Source organism: Miscanthus floridulus, chromosome 17 (genome assembly GCF_019320115.1).
Source record: "Miscanthus floridulus cultivar M001 chromosome 17, ASM1932011v1, whole genome shotgun sequence".
NCBI classification, from domain to species: domain Eukaryota; kingdom Viridiplantae; phylum Streptophyta; class Magnoliopsida; order Poales; family Poaceae; genus Miscanthus; species Miscanthus floridulus.
This window is the reverse complement of record NC_089596.1, coordinates 80,798,921-80,820,510: the sequence shown is the minus strand read 5'-3', so window position 1 is coordinate 80,820,510 and position 21,590 is coordinate 80,798,921. Positions and strand designations below refer to the sequence as shown.

The 21,590-nt window shown below is 45.8% G+C and overlaps 2 protein-coding genes and 1 long non-coding RNA gene across 10 annotated transcripts; 1 reads left to right on the top strand and 2 right to left on the bottom strand.

The window, feature by feature from the left end:
• Window positions 1–29: 29 nt before the first annotated feature.
• LOC136516956 (rop guanine nucleotide exchange factor 7-like) lies at window positions 30–4,040 on the bottom strand. 2 transcript variants are annotated; one of them, XM_066510461.1, is made up of 7 exons: window positions 3,341–4,040; window positions 3,094–3,210; window positions 2,528–2,682; window positions 1,647–1,721; window positions 1,265–1,555; window positions 784–1,182; window positions 30–680 (listed from the first exon to the last, which is right to left on the bottom strand). In XM_066510461.1, exons 1-7 carry the CDS (start codon window positions 3,663–3,665, stop codon window positions 441–443), a joined length of 1,602 nt encoding a protein of 533 aa, XP_066366558.1. In that variant the 5' UTR covers window positions 3,666–4,040; the 3' UTR covers window positions 30–440. The 2 variants fall into 2 exon arrangements, with proteins under 2 accessions (XP_066366558.1, XP_066366559.1); XM_066510462.1 differs by having other exon boundaries at window positions 784–1,140; window positions 3,341–4,037.
• A 10,119-nt stretch (window positions 4,041–14,159) lies between these two features.
• Window positions 14,160–18,089, bottom strand: LOC136517548 (uncharacterized). Of its 5 annotated transcripts, none has more exons than XM_066511143.1 (10): window positions 17,709–17,850; window positions 17,143–17,275; window positions 16,967–17,027; window positions 16,495–16,602; window positions 15,737–15,804; window positions 15,511–15,624; window positions 15,232–15,394; window positions 15,009–15,155; window positions 14,878–14,935; window positions 14,160–14,592 (listed from the first exon to the last, which is right to left on the bottom strand). In XM_066511143.1, exons 4-9 carry the CDS (start codon window positions 16,567–16,569, stop codon window positions 14,909–14,911), a joined length of 594 nt encoding a protein of 197 aa, XP_066367240.1. In that variant the 5' UTR covers window positions 16,570–16,602; window positions 16,967–17,027; window positions 17,143–17,275; window positions 17,709–17,850; the 3' UTR covers window positions 14,160–14,592; window positions 14,878–14,908. The 5 variants fall into 5 exon arrangements, with proteins under 5 accessions (XP_066367240.1, XP_066367242.1, XP_066367241.1 ...); XM_066511145.1 differs by having other exon boundaries at window positions 17,143–17,198; window positions 17,709–17,835; XM_066511144.1 differs by having other exon boundaries at window positions 17,143–17,242; window positions 17,709–17,826.
• A 76-nt stretch (window positions 18,090–18,165) lies between these two features.
• LOC136517550 (uncharacterized) lies at window positions 18,166–21,273 on the top strand. 3 transcript variants are annotated; one of them, XR_010774303.1, is made up of 4 exons: window positions 18,166–18,302; window positions 18,435–18,779; window positions 19,510–19,946; window positions 20,754–21,273. It is a non-coding gene; the product is annotated as an uncharacterized lncRNA (long non-coding RNA). The 3 variants fall into 3 exon arrangements; XR_010774301.1 differs by having other exon boundaries at window positions 19,510–19,984; XR_010774302.1 differs by having other exon boundaries at window positions 19,510–20,023.
• Window positions 21,274–21,590: the final 317 nt, after the last annotated feature.

Here is a 21,590-nt window from a genome sequence, read left to right as displayed (position 1 = left end):
CACGGGCGCGCGCCGCATACTGGTTCAAGAGGCCTCGACCTCGAGCCCTCGACCCGGCCTGGGCCGAATTCACACATGTATTTGGCTCTCGATGTTGGAAGGGGGTGAGATGGAGTTGGGTACTCGGGTTCTTAGAACTGGACCGGCTGTGACTGTGAACCAGGCTTTCTATGTCCGTTCGTTATGGACTGGGCTTTCGTTAGCGGGTCAAAAATCGGGCACGGTTACTCGCGCGACAGGCTGACAGCCGACAAACAGTGTCTTTGCGAGTGCTTTGATCTGATGAACATCTGATAGAAACTCTCTTAACATGACACCAAGATCTACGTGACACCGTGCCAAGCATTACAAGCGGAGGGCGGCGAATGGCAACAAGAGAAACCGCCCTCGGATGCTACAGTGATACACACTACTACACGCCGCAACATTTTACTCATCTGTTATCTGAACCCAGAGCGTGTGCCCTCCTGGGTCTTCACATCTCTGCTGTGACAGCCGATCTTGCTGCTGTTGCTCTTGCAGGCGATCTTCGCGTCCGTGGCCGTGCCGGCAGAAGGAATGCTATCTGACTGCTTGCTCAGCTCGTCGACGTTGAGCAGGTCGTCGATCCGTGCGATGATGTTGGAGGCCAGGCTCTCCAGGACCCTCGAGTAGCTCTCAAGGATCGATTTCCCCACGTCCTGAAGACCATGAGAAAAAAGAAGATGTTCAGACAGCCAATCGCTGAACTACCGTTGCCGCAAGCACATCATTCTGAAAACATTCTGAAAGACAGACGCCAACCTTGTTGTACTGAATCTTGCTCATGTCCAAGCTGGTCTGCGTGAGACCGGGGAACCGCTGCTTCAGCGATATCAGCAACCCCTCCGCGCGCTCGGCGAGCAAGTCTCTCTTCTCCGTGTCCATGATCATGTCCTTCACGATGCCCCAGGACGATTTGGCGCCCGCGCGGCTCGCCGGCTTCGCGGCGCCGACGCCGCCCCTCCGGCGCCATACGTAGACGGAGGCCTCGACGCGGTTGGCGATCTCCAGCGCCTGGTACTCCGACGACAGGTCAAGGCAGTCGAGGAGGCAGTCCGGGGAGAAGTGGTCCGAGGTGATGTACCGGTATATGACGTCGCCCAGCGTCGTGCGCCCGTTCTGACACGTCCAAACGTTGAACCAAACAGAACATCGTGTCAGCTTCAAGGTATACCGGCAAATGTGTTAGAACGATCCAAAGAATGTTCAGACATCGTGTCAGAATCGCTGAGCTCTGAACGACCTTTGGCAGCGAGTCGAGGTAGGAGTCCGGCACGTCCATCTCGGCCAAGGCGTTGCTGTTGATGGCCATGGCGGCCTTCAGGATCTGGTTAGCGCAGTCGCGCCGGTGTTCGACCTGCCTCCGCGTGGCCTCGCAGAGGCCGCCATGGGGCACGCGGGGCACCGGGAGCCACCATTTGTCGTCGCGGCGGTGGAACGTTCTCCGGTAGGACGCGGAACCGTCGCAGTCCGGCGCGCAGATGCCCTGGTCCACGTACCAGAATTCAGCGTCTCTGAATCCTTCCAGGATCTCCTGGAAGCAGAGGTTTGTCAGTCAGTACTCAGTAGGAAATGTTCCTCGTTTGTTCAGAAGAATTGTGAATAGGGAGGGATGTTGAACTCACGAGGAGCATATTGTCTAGCTTCCGAAGTGCCGGCAGGTTGATGTACAGATCAGACCGTGGCCTGCTTGTCATGATCTGAAAAATCGACAGTCGACAAGTATTAATCAGTCTACGCTGCTCGCATCAACATTGTTGCCAATTGCCATAAACAGGATTAGCATCATTCTGAACACCCTCGCAAAAAAAACATCATTCTGAACACCCTCGCAAAAAAAAAAGCATCATTCTGAACACTTTGTTCATATCTCTCTCTTTTTTTACTTTTATAATGCATCTCGTGGTTACTGTTTAGCAGGTACAGCTAGGAATGGACACAGCATTTGAATTGGCAAGTTTGATGAAACATGCACAAGTGACCCACCAAAACGGACATCACATTAATGTGCTCTTTACTCTATTCTTGATAAGAGCTCTTTACTTTCTTTGGACCTCAGACATCACGCGCTTAACTGTCACTTTTTAATACAGCAGATTAGGTATCAAACGGCTAAGTACGTATTTAATGGCTCCGATCCAGCACCATGAAGATTCAAATCACCAAAGATTTTGCGCTTAATCACACTTGGCTAGGACGCCGGACGTTGCAATTGCTCATAGTACACAACTAGATGTAATATCAATGTTTCTTTTACAGATGAACTTGTTCCTGAAATCATGCATCCTACAAACTGATGTACTCCTACCTAAGATTTTATCATGCCGCAAAAACATGCCAGGTAATGATGATCAATTCAACACAAATTTACTACCTTTTTAGATAATAAAGACTCAAATTCACTACTGGTGCCTGTCTTAATTTGAGAGTGAAAGTTAAAAAAAATTGAGAGTGTGCTCAATTTATTACTAAGTAGTGCGTTAGTTGTTGGTTGTCAGTTAATTACCTCAAGCCTTGTACCATCCGGGAACGTCTGCCACGTGGGCACGAGCTCGATGATGTGGTCGCTGACGCAGAGCAGCCAGTCCATCTCCCGGCGCCACATGGCCTTCTTCTCCGGCACCATCGGCTCCAGCCTCCAGATCTGGCCGAATATCGTCGCTGTAATGCAAACACGGTGCGCACAACGGCATCAAGAGCAAGTCAAAACTACATTGCAATTGACGTCCAAGAAATTAAGGCCTGGTTTAGTTCCACCCCAAAATCCAAAAAGTTGCTACAGTACCTGTCACATCGAATGTTTGCGGCCCGTGCATGGAGCATTAAATGTAGACGAAAAGAAAAACTAATTGCACAATTTGGTGGGAAATTGCGAGACGAACGTTTTAAGCCTAATTAGTCAATGTTTGGACACTATTTGCCAAATAAAAACGAAGGTGCTACAGTAGTCCCAAAATCCAAATTTCGCGAACTAAACCAGGCCTAAAGCCATGCAATGCAACCGGGCTGCAAGCCGGCAACGAACCAATGAATGCAAACCTAACCAACAAGTGGTTTTGGTCACACACGTACCGCAGAGGTTGGTGATGGCGTTGGAGATGGCGAGCGCGGTGCAGACGCCCTTGCCGCTCCCGGACATGTCCTCGCCGAGCAGCAGCTTCGAGAACCTCTCTTTCATCATCTCCATCTCTGGCAATTTCAATTCGCACACCAGCAGCACGAAGGTGAGACCGACCGACGCCGGCGACCGCTGGTAGTCCAGATTGGAGGTTGCACGTCCGTCCAAGACCATGGTAGGATTCGCGTTGTTTCTACGTACCTGAGGCTCTGTGCCTGTCGGCCGCGCCGACGCCGCCGCGCGGCGGCTTTTCCTCCTTGCCATCGTCGTCAGCCCCGCCGCCCGCGACCGCAACATCGGCCGACACTACCGACACGCAGGTCTTGATGATGGCCACCTTCTGCCACTCGTCGTCAGGCGGGGGGAAGTAAGTGTAGGAGACGGTAGAGGCGGCCTCGGAGCTGGCACTGGAGCTGCTCCCGCGGCGCCCCTCTTCGTCGGCCGAGTCCGCCGTCAGCGCCTCGCTCGCCGCCTTCTCCTCCTCCGCCTCCCCATCCTCGCCCGCGCCCGCGCTACCTCTCGCCATCCCCGGTCGAGAGACGAATGCCGGCTTAACTATGTCCGTCTCTATGAGGATGCGTCGTTATGTCCCGGGAGAACGAGGGCGGAGGCTCAGGCTCCGACTAGACACGCCGGCGACTAGGCTCGTGGCGTGCGGCGAGAGGGCAGGCTGGATCCTCGTGGGGTGGTGGATACGATGAAAGAGACGGTGCGTCTCAGAGAGAGAGAGAGAGAGAGAGAGGAGAGTAGTAGTAATATAAAGGCTTAAAAGAAGCGAAAGGCAGGCGGGCGAGGGAGGACGGAGGAGGAGTGACCGTTGGGTTTTGAGTTGTCTTGGTGGGTTTCCCGTCCGCCCGCGGCCGCCAGCTTCGCCCCCACCAGTCCACCACCCCCGTCTTTGGTAGAGGGGACAGCACAGGACCGCAGGGGTGGTGCAGCTGACGGTTGCAGGGTTTGGTCGGCGTCGGCGTGGCAGCGACGCCGGGACCGTCTGGTGCGTGCCAGCGTGCGTCGTCGCTACGTATGGATCGATCCATCGGACTGGCTCTTTCTCTGTCTCTCTCCTCTCAACGTAGGAGTACGTGTTGCCGTTGCACGCTTTCTTTGCAGGTGGCCCATGTGGAGGGAGGATGGGGTTGCTGTGTCTGCAAGCCACGGAAATTCCGTTCCGAGGAGGCAAAAGGACCGTTCTTTTGGTGATTCCTCGTTACAGTCCTGGGTTTGTTTAATGGCGTCGAACGTGATCGATCAACCGGTCAATTCGAGCAGTACATAGATCATCGATATGATATCCGGCGGTGACGTGCCCGCAACGGAGTGCGCCCAGTGACCTGCAGCGAGCTCGCTGGTCCTTCGTCTTCTGGACACGTACGATACGACCGAAATTTTTATTTTTTAGCTTTTTTAAAAAAAAATCATAAATATGTCCCTGGAGATAGGATTTCAAAATCTGGACCCTTAGCTGACGCCGAGCTTACATCGTTGCTAACGCCGAGCTCCGGGCCACGTTGACGCTATGGACGCTGACATGGCAGCTAGCTCGGCGCCGTAGATCTTGACGTCGAGCTCGACGCCAACAATCCTGGCGCCAAGCCCTCTTACGTATGGGCCCGACTTTTCTTTCTCTTTCTCTCTACCGTCCCCGCCTGCACCGTCCGCGCCGTCCCCACCCACGTCCGTGCCCGCCGTGCCACTCGGCGCCGCGGCCCTGCCCTGCCCCCCCCCCCCCCCCCCCGTCCGCAGGCCGCTCACAAACGAGCTAGACACGCTCACGGCGTCCAGTGTAAGTAAATTTTATTTCCCATGCTAGTTTGAAATGGTTTAGTATACCATCTAACATCTTGTTTGGACATGTTGCACATGTCGTGGGAGCCGTACGATGAAGAGGGGGCACTTCCTTTTCATTTGAGCAACATGTGTGGGTTTGGCGACGACTTCTACAGGAAGAGGTGCCCTCTAATATGTTTTTATGTTGTCGAATTCCACCTGTCAGATAGAGTTGCACGTCAATTTGGAATGAGACAGCTTTGGCCAACGGCTCCGTTCTCGACTGATGTGACTTACACAAGTAAGTGTTTTGCTATTTCAAATGTCTCGTGATGGTCCATTTTCATTAATATGGTGACATGTATATGGATTCAAGTAACGATGACATACGTGCAGGTTGGATCATCAGAAGAACAGAAAGATTTTTGACTGGGAGAAGCACCACAAGTACTACATTGAGCAATGGGAGGAGATGCACGACAACGTGGACGAGAACGAGCCGCACATGAACCGTGAGTTCAGGCGGTACCAAGCTTGGTACCAACGTGCGACACGTTGCAGGCTGAGGGTACAGTGGACAGAAGATGACTACGCCGACATCAAGTCCTCCAACGATGAAGACACGGCGTACGACCAATCTATTCGTGCAGGAAGGCAGGTGGAGGCAGGACCAATCTTAGAAAGAGTGGTAAGTCATTTGCCTTATTTTTCTACATTAAGTTGCATACCATTACATTATACGTTAGAGGTATCTATTTTAGTTAGTGACACCTTCGAGGCGTAGCATCCTTATAATACATTAGATTATTGTACAAAAGAAAACAAAACCTGTTGCTATCTGTTCAGAAGTATTATTACTAAGAACTTTATTGCAGGGCAATACCCTCAAATGCTCCGTTGAAGACATTGAGCGCTTTCGTCCGAGAGTCAGGGACGACGACATGCGTAGCTTCCTAGACGTAAGATTCAAAATATTCTTTCAAACATATTATTAATATGTTAGATTCTTTCTATTAACGTAATTTTGTACAACAGAGGCTGTCACGTCGGCTACGCCGTGTGACTACTCGTTGTGGTTGCAGGACAGACACGACACAAGACGTGTACGTTCCTTCCGCAGGCAGAGGAAGCTTAGGTTTGCCTAGCCAAGCAGCTAAAGGGGACGAGGAGGACAACAACGACGACGTGGATCAGAGGCACGAGGAGCTTCGCCCCTCTCAGCTCCAGGACGCTCCCTCAACTTAGCCTACACAGCCTCCAGACACTAGACGACGCCATCCACCTGACCCTTACACAACAGGTACCAGCGCTCTTGGTCACAAGGATAAGGGTTCAACTAGGAGGCGGTGTGGGTTTATGGTAGATGTTAGTATGTACTATTATTGATTTTGTAGTCAATTTTCTGTAACTATTTGGGACTGTATGGACATTGTGGACTATTTAGACTATGTAGGACATGTTATGTTGATTGTGATGTTTGTTGTGATTGCATTGTGCTCTTTGGACGATTAAATATTTGGATTATATAATGATGTCTCTGTTTGGAACTGTGGATGCTCCTGAAATAAGGGAAACTCTTGCGAATTTTTTCCGTGAATCATTAATTATACTACACTGCTAAAAAGGGACAAATGTAGTACACAGATTAAATATAAATTCATTAGAACGTGTATAGTCCAATCGTATCGTACAGACTGTCGGGAGTTTCGACGTACGTCGGGACTTTCGACGTGCGTAGACAGCCGGCCAGCAAAAACCCAGGTGTCGGGACTCCCGACTTGGGTCGAGAGTTCCGACTGTTGAGAGTTCCGACTCACGTCGGGACTTCCAACGGCCACAGTCACTGCGCAGGCTAAGTGACTGGACATCAGGACTTTCGCCATGAGTCGTGACTTTCGACGGTTAGGAGTTCCGGCTTATGTCGGGACTTCCGACACCAACAGTCACTGAAAAATATTCTACGTGCCCATAGAGTGCTAGAGTGTCTCTCTTTTGATTTTATTTTTATGTTTGAGCACTCTATCTTCCTCAAACTAACTTCAAAAACAAAAATAAAATCTTTGGAGAGCGCTTTGAGTTCATCTGCCTTTACAACTTTAAGAATTGAGGGATACCATTTTATCTTTATCAACTCTTTAAATCTTTCATGGGACTAATAGCTGCGATATATCTCATTAAAATCACATTAGTCCCTATTTTGGATGTCATCAATACACCAAAACCCACATAGGGGCAAATGCACTTTAAAATCCTCAGTCCGAAACATACTGAGTAAGCAACTCATCATCCAAGTACTAGTCCTCTACCACAACCTTGTTGTTGTGGCTAGGCTCACATGTATTGCTTTGACCTACGTGTCGCCTGTAGTAAGCGACCTCCACTTCATCTGCTGCCTCTACGGCCTAAGTGAAGAACGCGTCGTCATCCTCCTCCGCCTGCAAGCCCGCCTCTGCTAGAGCGATGAGCTCGCTCAGTCTGCCAGTGTCGTCCTCGGCCTCCTTCGCCTGCATGCCCATCTCTGCTAGAGCGATGAGCTCGCTCAGTCTACCAATGGCGTCCTCAGCCTCCTCCGCCTGCAAGCCCGTCTCTGCTAGAGCGATGAGCTCGCTCAGTCTGCCAGTGTCGTCATCTGCCTCCTCCGCCTATAAGCCCGTCTCTGCTAGAGCGATGAGCTCGCTCAGTTTGCCAATATCGTCCTCTGCCTCCTCCGCCTACAAGCCCGCCTCAGCAAGAGCGATGAGATCGCTCAACCTGGCAGTGTCGTCCTCATCCTCGTCCCTATCATCAGACAACACAATCAGTGATTGAACGGTGCGATCAGCTCGTGTTCTATGCTCATCTAACTTTTTTTCCTCATACCTTGCATGAGCCACCTCTGCGGCATGGTCTTCGTTGCATCCAATCCCTTCATGCATAAAATACAATAAGTTAGCAACGCGATTATATTACATTTAAAATCAGACAATGAAAAAAAGGCTTTCAAGCACTCACTAGCATATAATGCAACAACATGCTCGTTCAAGACCTGCATATGTACTCCTGTCTCCTCCCTTGTCTCCTTCCTTGCCCTCTCCTCCTCTAACACCCTCCGTCTCTCCAATCCCTATTTATCAAGCCCAATATCGATCGGGTTACGAATACCACGCTGTCTAGCAAACTCACGCATCTTGTTTTTGTGATGTTTAACGAATAGGTTGACGTAGTCAAGTCCATATCCCCTCTTCCGTGTAATAACTTGTCTCCCATTCAGTTCATCCAAGAACTTAGCTTGACCCTCATAACATTCTCATCTGCATTTCCTAGTGCTCTGTTCAAACGAAAAATTATATCATATATGTCTTAGCAAAAGAAACAAAATACGATTTTATGTTTACCATAAAAATAATCAACCATATGGCCGCAATAATGGCCTATTCCAAGCTCCGAAATGACAAGAACGTAGTTGGATTTAACACCATATTTGCACTTGACTGGAGGTGCTTTGTAAATTAACCTTTCTTTCTTTTTTTCTTTGTCTTTGGTGGCTCCGACCATTGATTCTTAGGATCGTAGAGCCACTAATTAAAACGACACTTCGCAAATCCATAACGCTACAAGAGAATACATTAGTACATGCACACCTATAGAGAAAATATTTAAACAAATACACTTTCTACTTACTTCGTGTTTGTTCGGACACACAAACTCCAACGTATTCTTAGGGTTTATCACAGCTTGATCTCCGTATTCGCACAGAGGAGGTTCCTCGAGTCGTCGAACTGCGGCTAGGTGCTTCTCTTTAGCCGTCATTGGCGGGGGCTTAGGGGGGGTTGGAACCCACCGCTTGAAGTGCTCATGTGGATGTCTCCCTCTACACCAATCGTCGAAAAGGAGATACCTAGGGTCAAACTTGTCTGCACCGTCGATCCACTAAAAGAAAAAGCACCTCTCATGGTCCTACACAACAAGATTCCAACAAAATATTAGTAGCCTACTTACACAAATGAAGAAAAATAGATAGTGGAAACAATTACTTATATTAAAATGACTGCATGTGTAGAAGCAACGCGTCGTTGTGTCTAGATGTCTCGATTGAAACACGTCGGCCAGAAAACCACAGTCACAGTTAGGGACAGCGAGGTCAGGAGGGACGGGGGCATCTTTGCTAGACGTGTCAGGGTATAATTCTCGAGGACGACCCCGTTTTCGCCAAAACTCCTCCCGATACATTTCTTGAATATAAGAAAACGGTTGTAATTTAACAAACAAAAATAAAAAACATCACAAATTACTCCGCTCGCGTGCCCTTGAACCTGGCTTGATCTGCTTGTTTTTTCATCCGAAACAGTATTTTTCTCTCACAACATTTCATCCGGAACAATGTTTTTCATCCACTTTCTTCCAAAAACCCTCCAGCCGAACGGGGCCACATGTCAATGAGAACCATAACTACAATACAACCAATTTCGTTCCGAGAAACAAAAGCAATTAATATTAAACCCTAAACCTAGGGTTGTATAATACAAATATTAAAAATTGCATAAAACCCTAAGTAATGACGATTCTTAGGTTAAAAAATCCGACTAATATATACTGAATCGATGCGAAAAAACTAGGAAGGGAGCGAGGATACCTTGTTCTTAAAGATCTACGGATCAAATCAAAGTTTTTAAGGTCCAATATGCCGATTCGTAAGGTAGGGCGAAGTGGGGTGAGAAAAAACCCGAGAGGGAGGAGAAAAAAGAGGAAGAAGGCTCGGGCAGGAAAGTTGGGGCCGGGGTTAAAACACCACCTCGCCGCCATAGATCCTGGCGCCAAGCTCGGTGCCAAGATCTATGGCGCCGAGCTCGGCGCCAGGATGGCGCCAAGCTGCCTGCCAAGTCACCGTCACGTCTGCGTCGAGCCCAAGACCTCAGCGCCAGCAACGATGGCGCCGAGCAGTGTTAGCACGGCGTCAGCAACGATGGCGCCGAGCAGTGTTAGCACAGCGCCAGCAACGATGACGCCGAGCTAAACTTCTAGATTTTAAAATCTTAACTCTAGGGACGTATTTATAAAAAAAATTCAAAAAAAGACTAAAAAATAAAATATTCGGAGGATACGACGATGTGTTGCATGGGATTTGCATCGACAGGGAGAAGGAGAAGCAAAGGAATTTGGTACCGACTGAGAGGTATACAGAGATTCGAACGCGCTACGGAGTAGTACAACCCGAGAAGAGATGCTCATCGGGCAAATGAGCCAAAGGTTTTCAAAATCTGGGTTTGAAAACACGGATCGACACAAAGACGGAAGCCGGAGAAAGGCTGCGATGGATAGGTAGGGCAACTAGGACGCATCTACACAACGTCAGGCAGGCAAAGCGCCTTGGGTTTGACTCGGTAACCGCGCGCGGCAGCCGGCAGGACGTCCTTTCGCCGGCGCATGGAAACGGCCTGTTCGCTGGTTGGTTTCTGGGCTGGTTTGGACTGGCTGATACTGATTTGTTGTAAGAGAAAAATACTGTTGGCTGGCTGGTTTGGGCTGGCTGCCAACAAGCGAACAGCTGGCTGAAACCAAGCGAACAGGGTGAAAATCCTGCCCGTGTCGTTTCCTTGTCCGTCGCTCGCCCCCCACGCTGCCCAGTCGACCAGTCCAGTTCCAGTCCCCACAAGAGCAACTGGTAATCAGGATATATAGTCTTTGCACCAACCATCTTCAAAAATAAAAAATAAAAAACCATGCATGGACTCGATGGCTTAGGATTACTGCACTAATAGAGACTCACTTCTGCTCCAAGCAAACAGCGAGTGCTGAACTGCTGAGGAACCGCAAGCAACGGGCAGAAATGATGCTCGCTTTGGCCCACCAAGAAGTGGCCTTTGATACAGCAGTATGCAGGAGTAGTATCAGGCTATCAGCTATGCTAGGCAGCCGGCAGGCCGTCGGCAGATTAGCATTAGCTTTAAGCCTTTAACAGATACGCGGAGGCTTATCGAGCTGAAATGTACTATGCTGCTACGTAGACACCTGTTCGCTGAACTACTTCAGCAGTATTTTTCAGTGAACAAACCATATTTTTCTCTCGCAACAAATTAGTATAAGCTAAATTTTAGCGAAGTGAATAGGGGCTTCCAGCACATTGCAAGGTTGCCCCGGATTCTCTGATCTGTGTCGCCAGTGTCAAACAAACACTGTGCTTACGCCAGATTTCACTAGTCTGTCTCGATAGTCACTCGTCAGGTACACTCGCCAGGGCCACTTTTTGTAAACTTTGCAGGAAGTCAAATCCCTTGCATAGCGTGCAGTAACAGGAGACAAGAGAATCACACTTGCCGACTTGCGCCATACGAGAACTCCAATATAAGTACTGTATCCTGAATGTCAAAGAGAAGACGACCCTTTGCCTTGCCTTGCCTAAAAGAATGTTCCACGAGAGTATACGTACTACCACTTGTGCAGACAGGGGCTACGGGTCAAGTCCAGCAACCCACAAGTAGTCAGGGTTCGAGAGCCCCAAGCCCCAGGCCGCCCGCCCAAGGGCAAATCGTACGCGCGGCACGCAGGCACTGGCTCACCGGTTCGTCCCGTCTCCCCTGTCGGGACTCCTCGCCCGGGGACGGAGTGGGTGCGTCGTCGCCGGCGAGAGCCCGTCGCGAGCTGCGGTCTGCTACTGCTGGCCCGGAATCCGATTCGTCCGTTTACGTGGCGCCGGGGAGATTGGCCATAACGGCGTCGGGGCACTAACAAACAAAGGCTACTAAGTTTTCCTTTTTTTTCTGTATTATATATTAGTTCATTTCTTGTCATTTCTGCTATCCGTTTTAAGACCTTGTTTGGATCACATGGTTTAAAATTTAGCCACTAAATTTTAGTTCGCTTTAGCTTTCCAAGCTCTGTAATGATGTCTAAGTTTAGTCAATCTCACGAAAAGATCATTAGTTTATTAAACCGCACAAGTGAGCTAAAGTAATCTAAAATTTAGTCTTTAACTTTAGACAACTAATAAACAACTAAATTTTAATCCATATAATCAAACGGAGTCTAATTTGTTTTTTTAAGAAAAACTGCAGAGGATCTCGGGAGGATGTTCTATTTTGTCTTTTGCTTATCGCAGCCACCGCCAAGGCCAATTATTTTGCGAAACCAAACTACATGGGTTCTGCTAAGATCTATACTAATCATCTTCTTTAAAAAAAATTTGAGCTGTTGGACCCAATAAGTGCTAGAGATTAGACATTCTTCACTTGGAAGGCTTGAATATAAGATTATATATTATATAGGCTTATCATCTAGTCTTTGTCACCGTTGCCTAGGTTAGCACTTAAAAAGTATTCCATGACAAGCATGAAAACCATCATCCAAAGCCTTTTTATGTATCCAGTGACCAACTGACCATCATCCAATTTTGCGTGCCACATAGATGGAGACACTACGACATCACATCAGTACCATGGCCTACCAGTTAGTTACACCAAAGAAGAACGTTACAAACCGCCCCAAAGGATAGAGGGAAATGATTCTGAAATAAAGTGCCGCCAGTGGCTGCTTTCAGAAAACATACATACCTTATAGTTGGTAGGTTCGTGTTTTCAAGTTTGAATGTCAGTATATGGAGTTATGGACCACCACAATTTGGCCGTAGCTTACCAGAATAGAGAATACTGAATACTAGTACCTAACATGGAACTGCAGGAAGAAGAACTGGTCCTGGAGGAGGAAATGTTTCGCCTACTCATGCTTGCCAGCAATACTGAAGTAGAAGACACTTCAGGTAATTTTTTATTTTTTATGTATCCTGTTTGTTTAAACAAAAACAAGGACATGCAACGCAAACGGCAGCAGAGTAAGAAACGATAAAAAAAATTGGCCTTCTTTTCTCTAAGAACTATTCACGTCAAAGCACCATTAATTCATAAATATATCAGACAAGACAGTGGAGAAAGGTTTGTCGCAAGAAAAAAGAATGTAAGGGAAGAAAGGCGTCCGAATTGTTTGGAGTAGGCTAAGAAAGTCTTCTCTCAATAAAAAAGAAAGGAGGTGAGAAACACGTTCGAATTGTTTGGAGTAGGATAAGGAAAGATGCACGCAACAAGCCAACAAGCAATCTCGGTGAGTGAAATAGATAAACGCAGGTTTATTTGTTCACCATTTTTTCTAACATAGTAACATACAAATGTTAACTCCAAGAGAAACATTAGAGGATCAAGCAATGCGGTAGCATGCTAACTAAATACTAGCAGCATTAATGCAGCTCATGTATTAAACAGCTATAGACATTTTAGTCCGATGTTTATACCTTGAAAAGGCAATATTACTTTTTTAACTTCACCGCACAGTTTGAGCATACAAGATCTGCAATTATATTGTCATATACTCCTACATATGACACGTAATATGCTGAGGAAGATGTTTGAGCTAGAACAGAACAAATATCTACAGTTAAGAGTTTAGGTCAGGAATTATGGCATGGTACTGCATTCTCAACCATGTGTAGGGTCAATAAGCATCATGCAGTGATGCGATTCAAATTTAGGCCCCCTTTGGAACACAGGAAAGCAAAATCGCAGGAATAGAAAAATCATAGGAATATCACAGGAACGTAGTTGCAAAACAGAGGATTGGAAAACATAGGAATTTTGATGGAGTGATCATTTGGACAGGACACAGGAGAAACGTAGGATTTCTACCAAGAGCTTTGAGTGGATGTTAGATTTCCTGTAGTTTTCCTCCAAAACAGCAGGCAAAGGAAAAATTCCTGCATTATTCCTATACTCCATTCCTATGCTATGAACCAAAGGCATGAACAGTGGAAATTCCTATAGGATTCCCAGTCCTATGTTTTTCTTCTGTTTTTCCTATGAACCAAAGGAGACCTTAAAAGTCTGCAGGTACAATTGTTGTATGGTTTTAAGTTTTAACCTCAATTTGAGCAACCTTCAAGCTAGTCTCTCTTAAAATCAATTGTTGTTGAGACAGCCATGCTGGTCTGTAAGTTCCCAAGAATAAAAGCATCCCAAGAAACCTGCGCTGGTAAAAGTAAGATACCAACCTTAACTAAGTGATGTTCAGAACAACTTTACATAAATCCGGCTAGCAGGAACTTTCCTGCAAGAAGTGCACTAATCTTGCTTCATGGCAAAGATGGAAAGGTCACTACGATGTGATATAAAGGTGGAATGAACCTGTGCTGTAGCTTCTGACAAGAGCTAGTTAGAATTTGGACACTGAGAGAATTGTGATTTACAACATTGAGTGCAAGAAGTAAATAAAACTTGTACACAGGAAAAATAAGTTTCTAAGTCGAGCAAAACTAAATGTTAATACACAAGTTAAACTGTTATCAACATCTGCTTTCTTAGATGACACACTGACCAAAATGCATCCACATGTAAACAGAGGAAATGAATTTTAGTAAGACTGATTGTACAATTTACAGAATTGTAAGATCTACTATAAAAGTAATACATCATGAAGAAAATTGTCACTAATAGAGATATTATAAACTTCACTCATTTATCTAGAGCAAGAAATCATCGCTGACAACTAGTTAGAAACTACATGGTACAGAACATGTCTAGTTAGAAGCTCCCAGGTACATCTCATGTACCTTCTACCTTCAGACCCAGGATGACATGTCCTTTCATTGTTGAAAATAGTCTCTTCAAGCATCACAAGGGTGATATTCCATCAGGCAGCAGCACTGAAGAGAAGAGGCAGCACACATCCTGCAAGATAATCAGTTCACAGATGCATAGTTTAAGAAGCAGGTCCGAGTACAGAACAAATGCTTCAAAGTTGGTAGCTATCAACACCCTAAACTGAATATCTATGCATTTAGCTGTGACAGCTGAACTAACCATATGCACAGAATGAACAATATTCAGCATTTCAGCAACCATCATGTCTTTACTGATCTAAGACAAGTAAGCTTTGGCCCTTATAAAACATTACAGAACTATTGCACTACTGAAAGTACATCTCAAGTAAGATAAAAAGGCAAGGACTCGTACCTATTGTACACCATATATTGATATGTGATCTCTACTCCAGAAATTCTTCCATAAGACCCTATAGTAAGTTCAGCATCGTATTATTACCAAAGACATAGTGAAAGGACATCACAAAGAAACAGACAACAAACCTGTGATATAAATTGTTCAGCATCTGTGCGCCTTAGGAAATGGAGTGAGTTCTTGGTCAATGATACAGAATGGTCACCAAGAGATACTTCGCCGATGTCCTCCAGCACCCGAACCTGAATGTAAGGATCCTTGGGAGGAACCATGTCCTGTAATAAAGGGTATTAGAAGTCTGATAAATCTCTCATCCCGAATAAAGCATAAGAAATAGAAAAAACACCATACCACTGTCAAATCTATATCCATCTCCGATATGTATGATTTAATGGCTGCAGAGTGGTTCTTGAAGTACTCTTTCTCTGAGAAATGGAGCTTTTCTTGTATGTCATGAGGAAGCACAGGGCCAACTTTCCATCTAAAACTCTGAATAACTTCTGCTCGGTTGTACCTGTTTGGATAGAATTCATTCAGCTAAAGTACACGCAAAATCAAATTTAAGCATGTGCTATCAGCATAAAACAAAGAAACAAAGGTTAGCTCATCTGAGAACTTTTAGTTATGTACATGTAAGCCATAAGGCATCTTTTGTTACGGAGCAGGGAAAGATGGTGGATAGCTGCACCATAGTGATCCTCATTTCTAGTTGTCTCAATATCTAAGTTTTGCTCCACCATTTTCCTGTCATAAGCCAGGCCTTGTCAGTAAACTGTGCATTGGAAATGTCTATCAATCAGGGTAACTTTGGATCAAGATGGTCAACATTCTAGTAGGAATGTAGGGTACAATTTACCTGATCAGTGATTGAAATTGTGAATTGTGCTCACTGCACTCTCTAATCACCTGATCAAGCACGTCAGTCTGCACATTTTCAGAGATTGCATGTTAGGTACGAAAGAAACTAAAAGGAACTGTTGCTGTCAAAGTCACATTGCTTCTTATAATGGAAGAGTAGTATAAATTTTTTCAACCTTTTTTTGCACTATATAATGACAAGTACACAATATTGCAGCTAGTACCCTTAGTTTGCTTCCGAAGATGTCATAACACGTAATTGTTTACATCCATATCAAAATGCACATGGTAAAAAAAATATGATTATGAATTAATGAAACATGTAGTGATCGCTTTTTATGTAAATCCATAGGTATGGACAGGGTCTAACTTGATGGAGAATTAAACCAGGTGTCCAGGTCCAATACGAGTTTCTTCCAAATTTGGATAGCACATACTAACTAACATGTTTAGAAGGGAGAAGAGTCTAAAAGGCACTGGCTCAGTAGCTCAAAAAATTGATATAACTTTGTAGGCACATCTGTCAGCCAAACCAACAATATTTAATCTGACGATTTATGACTTTTTAGGTGCTCCCAAAACAATACTTTCAACTGAGGATACAAAAGGTTTTCTACACGCAAGTTCACCCATTGAACACAGAACACACTAGATCCTACAAAATTGCACCTGCCACAGTCACAAACGAGATAAAAGCAGCAATCACTCTGATTCCAAACTAGTAGCTGCAGGTGAGTACAGAGAAGCGGGAATTACGTTGAATGGCACAAGCTGGCCAGCCTCGGAGGAGTCGATCTCCTTCAGCAGCTGCGATGCACGCCTCCCATACATCCTCCTCCTGAACCCGCTGGCACTTGGGTATTCCTGAGCGGGGAAGCAAAAAAAATGTTCAATCCAAATTCCAAAGGTGAAAAGTCTACAATCACATGTGAACTAAAGTATAAATGTTTAGAGTAAAGATTTCTCAACTATTTAAGAGAAAGCACAAGACATTATGAAATTACAGTATAATGGCATTCTCAAAAAAAAAAAGGGCGTACCCAGTGCAGAGAGCTCCCGCTCTGTGCAGGGTCTGGGGAAGGGTGTTAGTGGCAAGCCTTACCCTCGCCTGTGCAATGCGAGGAGACCGCGACTCGAACCCGGGACCTTCCGGTCACAGGCGGTAAGACTCTACTGCTTGCACCAGGCCCGCCCTTCGGCATTCTCAAATAAAAGTGTCCCTTTATACCTTGGAAGTGTTTGCTGTTGATGATGTCACTGTCCTTAACTTCCATAAAAATTCATGTTCACTACAAACAGCCAAGCAATAGTTCATGATAGATTCTCCATTCTATATCTTAAACTTATTTTTTCACACAATTCATTCAGGGAAAATTCATTTCAATACTAACAGTTGCTACTTACTACAGGAAGAATTAGCATCAAGTTGAAAAGCTTGTAAACATCCTCGGGCCTGCTCTCTGTAGCTATGCCGCAAACAACTGTGATTTACTGTAGTGAATACCTGAAACAGCCACAGCAAGCTCAAACGAGCAGGCTGCTCATGTTTTGGGGTTCTTTATTTCAACAAACATAATCGAAGGTCAGCAATATTTTCCGCTTTTCTAAACCTTTCATCTCTACATACAGGTATCGGTAATGAAGTGGTCAAGTTGAAAACGGTTATATACTTGAGAATCTTTGGATAAAACTGAGCAAGCTTAGCCAAGTTTATCGATCCCCTTTGTCTTGTGCCAATTTCTAAATATTTCGTTCACGAAAGCATCTCTAGTTCTCTACTAAACAGGGGAGGAGCCGGTAAAGGACATGGCACCTGATAGTTTTTTGCAAAGGAATTTGAAGTTAGTAAGCGTAACACACATACACTTGTAAATTAGATCAGATCCAAATACAAATGGACAGATAGCTTAAGTTAGGGTTTGGGTGCTCGGTTTCGCACGGCAGGGAGGGAAGAGAAGGGATGGGTATACCTGGTGGGTGCTCGTCGCCGGTGAAGGGCCCGACGAAGACCTGGCACCTGGCCTAGGGCGGCGGCGGCGGCGGTTGCAGTAGCGGTCACCCACTCGTCGCCGCTCGCCACGACGCCACCAGAGAGAGCGCGCGCAGGTCTTTTCTCTACTCCTAAAAAGAACAAACCGGACCCATTCGCTCCTCGTGGTGAAGCCGCAGGCGCCTAACGCCTTCCCTGCGATTTTTTGGCGCCGACATGTGGGACCATGCTCTCTCCTCCCTCCCTTGTGCTGCAACATGCCTTGCGCCCTTGCCATCCGCGCTCCCCTTCCGCAACCTGCATCGCCCTGCCGCCGCCGCCGCTGCCCTGTCCTCCTCGCAACCATTGATTGGCCGCCCATCTTCCTCGCAGCCGATGCCGCGAATTCGATGTCCGACGCCGGCACCAATGCGCCATCTCACATTCTCTCCGTCGCTCTAGACCAGATCCCGGTCAGTTCTCACAAATGTGCCCCAAATCGTCGGGCGAGTGGCCGGACGCAGAGAACCTCCCTGCCCCGCTCCCCTGACGCCGTTGAGCTTGTCATCGTCGCCTCCACGCGCTGCGCCACCAGGTACGTGCCGCCGCACCCCCGCTGCAGCGCCAGCAGCCTGTGGAGGCCTCGCTGCCCACACCCGCCCCTACTCTAGGTCCGGCCCCGCTTGCCTTTCTCGCTCTGATTCCTCCGGCCCCGTCTCATGCACAGGTCAGGTCGGTCGACGGTGCGGTGTCCACCATCCTGTCGCGCAAGCACCAGGCCGCACCGATACAGTGCACCGCTGCTAGCCAGGGGCGCGGCTGTGGGGCTCTGCCTCAGCGCGCTCGCCGTGCTCGCTCGCAAGCCACAAGAATCTCCTTGATTCCATTTACTCGCATGCTGAGTCTAGCTTGGGTTGGCGATTCCGTTTATGCCTTAGACATTCTGCTGCGGCGCAGGTACTTGGAGGCCGTTCCTGTATTCGGTGTTCCAGTTTGTCGCCCTCGCCGAGCACATGAATAGCATTTGATTCCCCATCCCAAGTGTGACCTGTACGACTTAACCATGGATCAGGTTTGTGTTTCGTGATAATTTTACCGCACACTTTTCTTAGACTTCTTTAGGGCTGTGCAATTGATTGTCCTCGTGATTATGATGAGATGTTTGCATTCTGATTGTCCTATCCTGTGTTAAACTTTGCATCATCCAAATTTACGATGAATCATTATGGCTGTTAATTTCTACCTATTTGAAGTTGAGCAGAGAATATTCAACATCAGAGTGGAAATAAAATATTTGCATGCATACTACTCAGCATATGTGACTGCTCTTGTCACTTCATAGATGAGGATCAGCAAGATCAAATCCATGTTCCACCTATTTCATTTTCGCGGTCACTGCATATGTGTTCAAATGTTTGTTTTACAGTCACAGTGAGTGAGAAGTTGATGAGATTGCTTAGTTAATATGTCTTCAAGTAAAGCAAAATTATTTCATGAGGATTATGTGCTTGAGTGCATAGAATTGCAGGATCACTACCTGGCCCCTTCCTGGTTTCTTATCTGAACTGAGGAATTACAAGGCCTCCTTATAATGCTGCTGTAGTATACCATCTCTGCTTGAAGTTACTATTTGTTTACCTGACCTTCACATCTCTGATGCCACTCCCACTTTAAATGATCAGCTGCTTCGCAAATAAAGCAGAAGATTTGAATCTTATAGGCTTATAGCACAACAAAAACATCTTGTTATTGGTGCATTACATCTGATAACAGTGTTACTGCCTTTGCCGATCACAATTCAGGATGGCGGTAGTGAGAAGGGATGAGCAATGGGCAGCCACGGCAATGGCAGGTGAGCTGGTTGTGGCAAGTTGGAGCCGAGCTTCAGCTATTTGTTGGCAATGAGGATGACAAACCGGATGTTGCTTGAGTGTGTAATTATTAAGCAGTGGGGACTCCATGACTTGAACAGCAAAGATACGGTGTAGTAGTTCCATGACCTCCTTTACATGTTAGAAGCAAATCTAAGAGTTCAGCCGATGACTATCCATGAGCTTCTCTTTGAGTTCATTTCCTGCACACCAGTGTGAAACTATGTTCCAGTTGTAGCACTTACAAATCATTGCTTGCTGGGGCAAGTTAATTTTGAGTTCTTCCATCCTGCAGGTGGGCTACTTGTCGCCTTCTCAGCCTAGCGCCCTAGCAGCATGCATGATCTCAATCTTCTCTCCTTAGCCGGGTTAGCCTCCTGTAAGGCCGTAAAAGAAAAAGACACAGGTCCTGCTCATCTGCAACTGACATAAACCTATTTGTTAGGTCTGTAAAAACGTTTAGTGTAAAATTTTTTACTGAATTAGCTATCATATGAACTTGTGGCCCCCTGGTTATAGGAAAATAACACGCGGAGCTCTGCTGAGATTGCTTCTTGTCTGCTAATTACCCAAATTTGTTTAGTGCCAGGTCTGCTGAGATTGCCTGTTGTTGTCTGCTAATTACCCCAAATTTGTTTAGTGCCAGGTCTATGCATACTCAAGGAATAATTGATTCTTGCAATCAGTAGTTCCTAGCACATCTAATAGGATTGTTCAGTGCCAGTCCTATACATACTCAACGAATAATTGTACAGCCTGTTATAACTCATATTGTGATTTGGTAAAGTATGCCTCTTCTTGTTAGCAAACATTGAAAAAGTTTCTTTAGGAAGTCAGGGACATCTTTTCTTTTGTTTGAAGAAAAAGGTTCTAATCATTTAGACCCTCCAAAGAAATAGATGGCGTAAATGTCTGATGTATAGTAACTGACAAAGTTATCTAACAAATGCTTCAGAGTTCTCGGTTATCTAGATATCCTCGGTTGTTATTGGCTTATTTTATTATTGTTTACTTTTTTTCCCCTTCCATGATCTGTAGCTCCCGGTATAGCATGCTGTGCTAAGATAACATCTATAGATTTGCTCATGTAAAGTGTAGAACAAAGGGGTTGTGTGTGACCCATAGTGATTTCGTTTCTCTTTAGTTGTGTAATCTTGCTGTTGGTTTGGCTGCAGTTGAAGGACTCTGAAACTGCTACCAAGATATGAAATGAACACAATTCACAGTATCCAAAGCTTGTGAATTGCTGGCAGCAAGATCCAATTGAATGAAGGTGAAAATGGAGACTAGAAGAAATCCATGGGAATGTGCTGATGTTCAAACCTTGTGTCATATAAAAATGTACCTTGACATGGCTGAGCATCACACAACAGAAGGTTTAATATAATATTGCTTAATGAAAAATTGTAAAAATAGATAGCAAATTATGTGAACAGTAAAAAAATATGGCAAATTCAAGCCTTGGGTAACATTTTTTTTTTTGTTTTTTGTAATCTAAGACTGGCCGTCATGTTTGGCTTGGCTTTCCTGCTGTATTCTTGAATGTAAATGTTTGCCATCAATAAAATTCGGACCTTCCTAAAAAAAACCTTTTTTAGATGAAGCCTTGGTTAGCTGAAAGGTGAGCTATTGGTTTCGGGACAGACTTGGCCCATGCATAGGCTGGCCTACATGTAAATTCTTTCTGTTCCTGTGCATGCTACTTTTGATGGAATGTATTACAATTTATCTTGTTTTAGATGTAGAATGTATAAACAACTTATCTTATTAGTAAAACAGTGGAAAGAAATAAACTATATTTACAAATTTGCTTTGATTTTTGAAGTGCCGAGCAATTGAAGCTTGGCACGTCATCTCATGAGTTAACATATTGTCTTCCTTACCGCGGAATCATAGGCTATTTTAGTGTTGATCAAGTAAAATTTCAGTTATGATACACGATGGAATTTCTATTTCTATATTATATGGTTCCCGTTGTAACGCAAGGCAAAGGCTAGTCTATGGAAAAAGAG